The 9,532-nt window shown below is 59.7% G+C and overlaps 4 protein-coding genes across 4 annotated transcripts; 3 read left to right on the top strand and 1 right to left on the bottom strand.

Annotated features, from left to right (window-relative positions):
* Positions 1-1,227: 1,227 nt before the first annotated feature.
* On the top strand, positions 1,228-2,331 carry SPRG_06805 (hypothetical protein). The gene has a single exon (XM_012346275.1). It carries the CDS (start codon positions 1,251-1,253, stop codon positions 2,274-2,276), a length of 1,026 nt encoding a protein of 341 aa, XP_012201665.1. The 5' UTR covers positions 1,228-1,250; the 3' UTR covers positions 2,277-2,331.
* Positions 2,332-3,145: 814 nt separating this feature from the next.
* SPRG_06804 (TKL/DRK protein kinase) lies at positions 3,146-5,104 on the top strand. Its single transcript, XM_012346274.1, has 4 exons — positions 3,146-4,299; positions 4,354-4,491; positions 4,537-4,738; positions 4,784-5,104. Exons 1-4 carry the CDS (start codon positions 3,164-3,166, stop codon positions 4,853-4,855), a joined length of 1,548 nt encoding a protein of 515 aa, XP_012201664.1. The 5' UTR covers positions 3,146-3,163; the 3' UTR covers positions 4,856-5,104.
* On the bottom strand, positions 5,030-7,289 carry SPRG_06803 (hypothetical protein). Its single transcript, XM_012346273.1, has 8 exons — positions 6,940-7,289; positions 6,335-6,893; positions 6,006-6,289; positions 5,835-5,962; positions 5,574-5,793; positions 5,414-5,529; positions 5,261-5,363; positions 5,030-5,213 (listed from the first exon to the last, which is right to left on the bottom strand). Exons 1-8 carry the CDS (start codon positions 7,250-7,252, stop codon positions 5,071-5,073), a joined length of 1,866 nt encoding a protein of 621 aa, XP_012201663.1. The 5' UTR covers positions 7,253-7,289; the 3' UTR covers positions 5,030-5,070.
* Positions 7,290-7,516: 227 nt separating this feature from the next.
* On the top strand, positions 7,517-9,411 carry SPRG_06802 (hypothetical protein; the record flags this gene model as incomplete). The annotated part of the gene is made up of 5 exons (XM_012346272.1): positions 7,517-7,879; positions 7,902-8,590; positions 8,634-8,930; positions 8,977-9,075; positions 9,117-9,411. 5 exons carry the CDS (start codon positions 7,517-7,519, stop codon positions 9,409-9,411), a joined length of 1,743 nt encoding a protein of 580 aa, XP_012201662.1.
* Positions 9,412-9,532: the final 121 nt, after the last annotated feature.

The raw sequence follows: 9,532 nt of genomic DNA, 5'->3' as shown, positions 1-9,532 counted from the left end.
TAAGTGCATCGCCCCCGCCGACACGGTCTGCGAGGAACGATCCCCCTCGGGCGCCTACGGCTGCGTCGTCTCGAAGGGCACGTCCGCCCCGACGCCGGCTGCCTCGACCCCGTTGCCGACGCCCGCTGCCTCGACGCCCGCGGCCTCGACGCTCAAGCCCACGCCGGCCCCGACCAAGTCGCTTCGCTTCTAAGCGCACCCCATCCCTCAAGGATACCCTTTCCACTTGAAGTCGTTGTCGTGATGCTGCTTTAGCGCTACTTGTCGAACTCTTTAGTCTAACTTTCCTCAAGGGAATATATTCTGAATGATGTTCTTACCCCCTACACCCAATCATTCTTCAGTCACGCCGCTTTGGCCGATTGGACATTGTTGGCGAGCACAGTGGCGCTCTCAAGCCGCACCAATTTGGCGACTGCTTCTTCGGGTGAAGGAGCAACAATCTCCTCGCGGGCTATCCTGTCCTCTCCTTTTCTGCGGCGTTGACCAATGAAAACGCAGTTGAGACTTCATTTCGCCTTATCACAGTTTAGATCACATATGTTTTAACGTTAGTAGATACAATCCGTGATACGCAGCAAGCAGTGGACAGCTCATTGTCGCCTATCGGTTTGAGCAAGGGCACAAGTACTCGGGTATATATGCCCTTGCCAGCAGGTCCCTACTGGAATCGGAAGACTGATGAGCTACCTGGACGTATTATAGGGAGGACTGCACCAAGGACGGCTGCACCCACATCAAGCGACTTGCGGTTTTTCCAATCTTGCTGTGAAGCTTTTCAACGTGTCGTAATGCATGTCCTGTATTATTATATTGCACTTTGGTGGCAAACAAAACAAAACGAAGCGTATGTGGCTCGACCTTTGAGTGTAAATCCTTCGGGTGAAATCCTTCGGCGTTGGAGGGTTAAGTGGACGGTCGTGGGAGCTCGGGTAATCATTGTTCTTGAGCCAAAACCTTGGCCTTCGTGTGTTCAGCCCCCTCACGCAGAACCCCTTCGAATGCCCGCAAGGCGCTTTAAATACACGCATACAAATGTCGTCGTAAATAAAGCCATTGCGGTTGGCCCTGGAAAAGTGGCTGTGTCGTCGTGTCGCTCCCAGTTCACCTACTTCCTCTGGCAATGAATACCCCTGTCGTCAGTGCATTAAAGATCCAACTTTCGACTGCATTTTGGCCAATCAAACAGCTTGAAGACGAGTGCGACCGAGCACGCATTCGGCAATTCTCTGCGGAACGGCAAAGTCGATATGGCCGTCGATCACGCGACTCGCGTCGTGACGCTCTCCGTCCTAACGAACGTCGCGATCGTCATGAGCATGGCGATCGTCGTCTTCTCATCCCACTCGCTCGCACTCATCTCCGCGCTCATGGAGAACATGGTCGACCTCTTCGTCCAGGGCCTCTTGTGGTACGCCAACTACCAAGCCTCGAATGCGCCCGACATGGCCAAGTTCCCCGCCGGCACGTCGCGCTTTGAGCCTATCCTCGTCGTCTTGTCGGCGACCATCATGAGTGTGATCTCGGTCATTGTCATTTACGAGTCGAGTATGCGCCTCCATGATGGCTTCGCGAGTGGCGAGCCGGACGTGGCCGTCATGTCGACTGCCGCGATCGCCATTTGCTCGTGCGCCATCGCCATCAAGGTTGGCCTTGTCATCTACGCTGGCTTTGCGCTGAGGCTAACGCAGTCGAGCTCGGTCAAGGCGATTCAACAAGACAACATCAACGACACGGTCTCGAACGCCTTTGCCATCGTAGTGTATGTGATTGCGGCGTCGGACCCGTCGCTGTGGTACATTGATCCCGCGGGCGCGATTCTCATCTTCCTCGCCATCCTCGTCATCTGGGTGCGCACGGCCAAGGAGCAAGTGCTACAACTCGTCGGCGTTTCAGCGTCGCCCGATTTTATCGACGTCGTCAAGGAGCTCTGTGAGAACCACCACGCGAGCTTCGCGCTGGACATCATCCGCGCCTACCACTTTGGCAACAAATACCTCGTCGAGCTCGAGGTCGTAGCGCCCGCTACGATGACCGTCAAGCAAGCACACGACATCTCGCTCCAGCTGCAATTCAAAATTGAGCAGCTCGAAGACGTCGAGCGCGCGTTCGTCCACGTCGACTACCAAACGCGCGCGTACGACGAGCACGTCGTGTCGCGACTTGCCAACGCCGTCGACCTCTTTGGCGGCGACGGCCATGAGCTCTCAACGCTGACGCCCCGCCGCTTGGCGACGCCCAAAGCCACCGAGTACGAGCTCGTTCATGCGTACTAGGCTCGTCACTAATCTCATTTTTGTGGTGGCCCCGCAAACGGCATTTCACAAAGGCTCTGTTCTTTGAGGAGTTAAATGCAGGCCCAGAGAAAGACAGTGAGCAGCGAGGCGCTGTAGAGAACAAAGCCTGTTGGGCTCGACGCCTCGTCGTTGGAGCTGCGGCCGGGTTGAAGTTGTGAGTGGATCGTCGTGTGAGATGTAGGCGGCGGGCTTGGAGCCAAGAACGTTTGCGCCAGAAGCGTAGGGTTGCGAGGAAAGATGCGTGGGTACCCGCCCCGTGCACTGGTCATTTGGCAACGGTACCACCAGTGACGCAGCAGACAGCAGACAGCATCTCTTGTAGGGTGACGGGCCAAAACAGATCTGGATCGGGAACACTGGACCTGCCTGATCGTCACGAGGCCCATCACTCTTACTGTGCGGCGTCATCGTGCCATATCGGTGGCAGCTATCGCTGGCTAGAGCTCTGTACGATGGCACTGCCGAGTCGGTCGTCGCAAGGACATCTCTGACCTATCGGCCATGAGCCACGTAGCTACCTTCGCCGTTGCATGTCCAAGGCCACGCGCCGTGACATCATTACAAGCGGCCGCTGGTGCCCAGACGCGTGCAACGCTGAAGCGCAGTGCCGGAACTACCTGCACCATCGCATGGATGGGCCCGTCGGCCGAGGCTGTGGCATCTGCAGACTGCATGAAGGCCTTCCAGCGTCGACAGCGTGGCTTCGTGGCATCGTCGCGCAAACTGCCAGAATGCATACTGTTTTAAACAGAGTTGTCGGCACCAGGGTGTGTTTTGACCATTGTATGCAACCTGAAAGAAACACTTTGGCCTAAAGTCCGTGAAACTCGATATCCAGACAGCTTATTCAGCGGATCCATCGCGAGATGGAGGAATCCATCGACCGCACCGACGACATGTTCGACCACGTGCTCGCGGGGTCTCTCTGCTTCCTCGGCATGGCCATCTGCATGTACATGAAGTTCATCCGGCGGCAGCGGCCAGGCTTCGAGCTCGTGCGCCCGGCCAAGGAGATGCACAGCCCACCAGCCCACGAGTACAGCGCCTCGATCGCGATGGACGTCAAGCAGCCGCCCGTCGTCGTGCCGAAGAAGGCGACGGGCCCCGCGCACTACGTCTATCAGCACCCGATGCGCCGACGAACACATAGCTCGATGAGCGGCAATCCCGAGCCGTTAAAGCCCCAGGACACGCCCACGGTGCTCGCGATCGAGACGAGCATCCCAGAAGAAAAGTTCTACGCCAAGCCGAGCACTAGCTACCCGTTTAGCGGGAACCTTGAAGATGGCATCACGTATACAGATGAGCGCAATACGACCCGGCCGTTTGGACGGGTGGCGAAGCCCGAGCCACGAGTCTTGAGCCCGACGCGACCCCAGCAGCCGTACCGAACCGTCGACGAGTTTGTCAAAGGCACGCCGATCGTGGTCTCGCCCACAAAGAGTGAGATGGATCTCTTTGCCTCGGAGACCGACAGCCTCCTACACCTCGAGAGCCAATCAACGACGACGCGGCCGTCGGTACCGTTTGGTGCGCCGCTGCGGGAGCCAATGCCATTCCCGCCACCGATGGCGCCACCGCTGCACCGCCAAGCATCACCGCTTGACGAGCACGGGAAGCGGCCCTTTGGAATGCCCGAGCAGCAGCAGCCAGCGCAGATGCAGATGGAAGTCGCGCGCCAAGCGCACATCCCGCTCTTTTTGCACATGCCGCTGCATGTCGCGCCCAAACCGCCGCCGATCGAGAGGCCAGCGGAAGCGAGTGCGCTGCACCGCACGAGTCACGTAGAGAAGCGGCCGTCGCGCGGCGCGTCATTCAACTTTCGCATCGACTTTGGCGCGATCGCGCTGGGCGAGCTCATCGGCCAAGGCGCCTTTGGCACCGTGCACAAAGGCGTCTGGCGCGAGACGCTGATCGCTGTCAAGATCTTGCAGTGCCAGACGCTCACGCCCGACATTCTTGAAGAGTTCGAGACGGAGGTGCACATTATGAGCGTCCTCCGGTCCGTGTTCTCGTGTGCTCTGGCAACATTTGTTTCTCATACACAGTCCTGTAGACATCCCAATATCTGCCGACTTCTCGGGGCGTGTCTCGACCCACCGACGCGATGTCTTATCGTCGAGTACATTCCCATGGGGTCGCTGTGGTGTGTTCTGCGCCAGCCCGTCTCGATTGACTACGCCAAGCAGCTCCGGTACGCTCCCTAGCAGCGCATGCATCGTCAACACCTTTTGGCTAGGTTTGCAAGGGACACGGCCCTCGGCATGCATTATCTGCACACGTTTGACCCACCCATTCTCCATCGCGACCTCAAAAGCCCCAATTTGCTCGTCGACGATGACTTTGGCCTCAAGATATCCGACTTTGGTCTTGCACGCGTCAAGGCGCACCAGCAAACGATGACGGGCAACTGTGGCACAACGCAGTGGATGGCGCCCGAGGTCTTGCGACTCGACACCACTCGTATGGCTCACGACGACGAGTAGGTGCTCAATGCTGCCAAATACACGGAGAAGGCCGACGTTTCTCGTTCGGCATCGTCCTCTGGGAGACGGTGACGCACGCGTGTCCATACGACGGCCTGAGCCAGATCCAGGCCGCGCTCGGCGTGCTCAACCACAACTTGCGCCCAACGATCCCGCCCGAGTGCCCGCCGTTCCTGAAGAAGCTCATGACCATGTGCTGGGGACCGGACCCAGACAAGCGGCCGACGTTCCACCAAGTGCTCGACATGTTGCAGAGCGTCGAGTTAGAGTAATAGTCGTTATATAACCTAGCATCCAACGCCGTCCGTGTAAATGTTCCACACAAAGATGCCGCCTTCGTCGCCGACCGTCACGAGCTGGCGGTCGTCCGGGCTAAACGCCAGCGACCGAACGCTGCCCGAATGCCCGATCCCGTCGACCAAGAGCGCGCCTACGCGCACGACGACTGCGTCATCGTGGTGATTCGGAGTGACCCACCTGTGTCGAAGGACCAGAGCTTCACCACTTGGTCGGTACCACCGGTCGCGAACAGCGGCAGTGCGTGGGCCACTGCGATGCACGTCGCTTCGTCCACGTGCGCCTAGGTATAGTCGTCTCGTTGGCGGCGAGCGCAAGATGCACGCGTGGGACCTTGGTGATGACGTTGATCGGGGTCTCGATCCGGAGGTCCCAAAAGGAAATGCGCTTCTCCTGCCCCACCGTGAGCACGATGCTTTGGTTGCGCGAGAGAGCGATCGCGTTGAGACCTACGGATGTTGCAGCAAAATTCACTTGCGATGACGACGCGTACCGCCCATGCGCTGGATGTGGGACGAGATGCGTCGCTCGGAGCGCAGCTCCCAGCACAGGAACGCCTTGTCGCGGCTGCAAGAGAGAAGGTGCACGTCGTCGTCAAAGAGCGCGAGGCCCGACACCGTCATCGAGTGCTCCTTGAGGTGCGAGACCATGTCACGCTTGCGGAGGTCCCACACGCGAACGTCGCCCCCGGCGCCGCCACTTACAATGAAGCGCTAACACTTGGTGTGGCGAAGATACTTACACAGCGACGCACCTGGTTGTTGCTGAGCGCGAGCGCTGTGACACCGCCCGTGTGCGCGTTGTCGATGCTCCAGAGAAAGTCACCGTTGTCCGAGCCATGGCACCGAATGCAGCCATCGGACCACCCCGTGAGCAAGATGTCTAGCGCAACACGTCAATCGATAGTGCTGCAGAGGCGACGCACCGAGCGAGTAGGCGAGGCAATGAGGCATGCCGGCGTCGTGCACTGAGGCGGCAACGACCACCGAGTAGTCGGAGGCGTCCCAAATACGTACCGTGCAGTCGGACGCGAGCGTCGCGAACCGGTCCGACTCTGTCGCAAAGGCGACGGCGAGCACGCCTCGAAAGTGGTTTTCACACAAGAGCGCCGAGGTGAGCTGGCAGTTTCCCGGCGTAAACTTGACAAGGTACATGTTGCCGTGCTGCGTCCCCGCGAGAAGCTCGAGCGTCTGCCGCCCAATAGTACTCCTACGCAGCTCCATCAACGACCGAATATTGCAATGGCATTTGTACGTGGCGAGGCTGAGGCCCGAGACTGGACCGACGAGCGCAACCTTGGCCGAGTCGACATAGTCGTGGTTGAAGAAGAGGACGTCTCCGTTGCCGCCTCCCACGAGAACACCCGCGTCCAGCGCCACGATCGACGACACACCGCATGTGCACGCAGAGATGCTGTGGAGAAATCGGCGCGTCTTGACATTAACGACGGCAAAGTCACCGCTGGTCGTGCCGGCCACCAGCGTCTCGCGATCCGGTGTGAACTGCACGCACGTGTAGTCGCGGACAACGGGCGCGCCAAACTCGACCTTGGCTGGCGCGAGTTCCCCAGACGCTGGGTTCAGCACCCAGAACGTGAGCATGCGCGCGCCGCCGGTCGCAAAGAGGTACGAGGTCGTGTCGCGCCGCTTGACGTCGCGGTGGAAGCCGCCCCAGGTCACGGCGAGAACGTTCAGTTGGAGCTTCTGCTGCGTTGTGACGATGTTGCCCGTCTCTAGGTCCCAGATAAAGATGCGTCCGTCGCGCTCGGCCCCCACGGTGCAAAGGAGTCGCTCGTCGTGCGAGAAGGCGACACCTACAGCGTACGAATGAGCCCAGTACTGCGCTCATGTCAAGTGTACCATTGATGCCAAAGTCGTGCTCGGAGAAGCGGTGGAGAAGGCGCCGCGCAGCATAGTCCCATACGAGAACATCTGAATTGGACCCGTACTGTCCTGATGCGAGGAGGCCGCCGGTCGGCGACATGGCGAGGGCCGAGATGTTGCCGTCGTGGCCGCGCAGGAAGACCTGGTTGTGCGGGTCCGAGAGCGACGCGATGACGATGCAGCCGCCCGCGGGGTAGACATACTCAGCACCATTCGGGTGGAAGTGAAGGCCCGCGGGGATACCGGAGAATCCGATCGCATGCTCGAGCTCCATGACCACCGACGTCATCCTTGACGCCTCTTCGCTCGATTTTGGATCTTTTCGCCGCCTTTTTTTGAAAACGCTAGAGTGCAATCTTCACATACAAGGCGACAACGCCAGCACGCGCATCCATCCTGAGACGACAACGCCAGCACACGACCTGGGAAGACGACGCCAACACACTACAGTAGCTAGGTACAAGGCGACACGATGAGCGACCGACCGTGTCGGATTGGCGCGTTGCATTTTCGAAGGCCGGAACATTCGAAAAACAAGATTCCACACTTCAAAATGACCGCAACGCACGAGTTGCAGCCGCTCGTGGCCACGTCCCGTCGCAGTCGACCGCATCAGCGCTGGATCGTCCTGCTCGGCATCGCTGCCACGTGCTTGCTGGTAGCTTTTCAAAGGTCCGGCGAGCACCCACCGGTCCTTCGGCCGCCAGCGCTGGCGACAGTGCGCGTCGACTTGGCACCGAACGTGTCGAGCCCCCGCGGGTACACGGCCGTCGCGACCTTTGGCGTGCGCTACGACGCCCAAGACGCGTACGCGTTCGCGACGTTCAACGACAGCGTCCAAGCCATCGGGTGGTCGCAGCTCTGGGTCCGCGCCGCGTCGCCCGCCCACGACGACCGCGACTTTGGCTGCCGTCATGTACGCGGCAGGGTACACTGAGGGGTCGCTCACCCATGCGCGCATCCAAGAGCACTACCTCAACACGTACGAGTCGTTCTACGGCAACGACACGATTGCGCCGGCCAAGGTCGCGCAGTGGCTGCAGAAGCACGTAGAGTACCTCCGGGCGCAAATGCAAGGGCCCCACAAGGACCTCAACACGCTGCGCTACTGGCGTATGCTCGGCGGCATCTTTGCGCAGATCGAGGGCTTGGCCGACGGCTACAACGACCACGGGTCCGGCACCCCGCTCTCCGTCGCCGACCTGTTCTTTCTCAACTCGGACGGGGACCTCGAGGACTTGATTCCAGCGATCAATGCAACCGACGCTGCCGTCCGCAAAGAAGGCGATGACGAAGGCGCGTCCTTATCCCTCTACCAAGAGCTAACGAGTCTAAAATGCTCGGGGCTCATTCGGCTGTTGCCAAACGCGACGGACCTCATGTGGGGGCATACGACGTGGGACATCTTCTCCGCCATGAACAAGATGTTTAAACATTACGACGTGCCGCTGCCCGAAGGAGGCGCTCGCCGGCGCATCTCCATGTCATCGAGCCCGGGATACATCTCGTCCGTCGACGATTGGTACCTCTTGGACAGCGGTCTCGCCGTGCTCGAGACGACCAACGGCGTGTACAACAAGAGTTTGTACGAGCACCTCTCGACGCGCAGCGTGCTCTCGTGGATGCGGTACTCACTCCGTCCTATTCTTGCATGGCACGATGAGTCGTAGGTCCAAAGTCGCCAACGCCCTCGCCACCGACGGCGCGACATGGGCCGACACCTTTAAGCGCCACAACAGCGGCACGTACAACAACCAGTGGATGATCCTCGACCTCCACCGGTTCACACCCGGCGTCGGACTGGCGGACGGCGGCCTCACGATCCTCGAGCAGATGCCTGGCGCTGTCGAATCGAGTGACATGACGCAGGTGCTGCGCGATCAAGGCTACTGGGCGTCCTACAACGTCCCGTACTTTCCCGCCATTTATAACGCGACGGGCTTTCGCGCCAAGTTTGATTTGCAAGGGTGGGTCCGAGCAATTTGCCATTATCAATGACGTGGCAGCCTGTAGGAGCTCCGACTGGACGTACAACCACACGGCACGTGCCGAGATCTTTCGCCGAGACGCGCCGCACGTGGCAACGCTCGAAGATCTCAAACACCTCATGCGGTAGTCGAGTTCGCCTACCCTCGTCGTGACGACGCTTGTAGGTACAATGACTACGAGAGGGACCCGCTCTCCAAGGGCAACCCGGCGTGGGCCATTGCGGCGCGGTATGACCTCGCACACGGCAGCGCGTTCAAGCTGCACGGAGGCATCGACTCCAAGGTGTCGTCCTTCCGGCGCGGCTTGGACTTGGAGTGCGACGCGATCCTGGGACCGACCTCGGAGCAGCAGCCGACGTTTCAGTGGACGCCAGCGCTGGAGGCGCCGCATCGGGGGCAGCCGGCCGCGTTCAAGTTTCCATTTGTGACCATGCGCCACCGCGAGTATCTCGCCGACTAGTGCAGTGTTCTAAACAGAATGTTCCAAAACACTGTTCTAGACCATCCTCCACAGGAACCTTCCTCAACGCATGGTCGCAAGTCCTGGGACTTACCCAGCCGAAACGGGACAAAGAGCATAG

This window comes from Saprolegnia parasitica, assembly GCF_000151545.1.
Source record: "Saprolegnia parasitica CBS 223.65 unplaced genomic scaffold supercont2.28, whole genome shotgun sequence".
Taxonomy (NCBI): Eukaryota; Oomycota; class Saprolegniomycetes; order Saprolegniales; family Saprolegniaceae; genus Saprolegnia; species Saprolegnia parasitica.
Note: the sequence above shows the minus strand (reverse complement) of the source record. Positions and strands in the feature narration are given on the sequence as shown.

Excerpts from the sequence above, each read along its gene's own strand:
- SPRG_06805 (XM_012346275.1), top strand. The coding sequence starts at position 1,251 with ATGGCCGTCGATCACGCGACTCGCGTCGTGACGCTCTCCGTCCTAACG.
- SPRG_06804 (XM_012346274.1), top strand. The coding sequence starts at position 3,164 with ATGGAGGAATCCATCGACCGCACCGACGACATGTTCGACCACGTGCTC. Across the intron at positions 4,300-4,353 it reads CACATTATGAGCGTCCTCCG|ACATCCCAATATCTGCCGAC; the intron begins GTCCGTGTTCTC and ends ACAGTCCTGTAG. Across the intron at positions 4,492-4,536 it reads GACTACGCCAAGCAGCTCCG|GTTTGCAAGGGACACGGCCC; the intron begins GTACGCTCCCTA and ends CCTTTTGGCTAG.
- SPRG_06803 (XM_012346273.1), bottom strand. The coding sequence starts at position 7,252 with ATGACGTCGGTGGTCATGGAGCTCGAGCATGCGATCGGATTCTCCGGT. Across the intron at positions 5,794-5,834 it reads TCGCGCTCAGCAACAACCAG|CGCTTCATTGTAAGTGGCGG; the intron begins GTGCGTCGCTGT and ends ACCAAGTGTTAG. Across the intron at positions 5,214-5,260 it reads GCTCTGGTCCTTCGACACAG|GCGCGCTCTTGGTCGACGGG; the intron begins GTGGGTCACTCC and ends TCGTGCGCGTAG.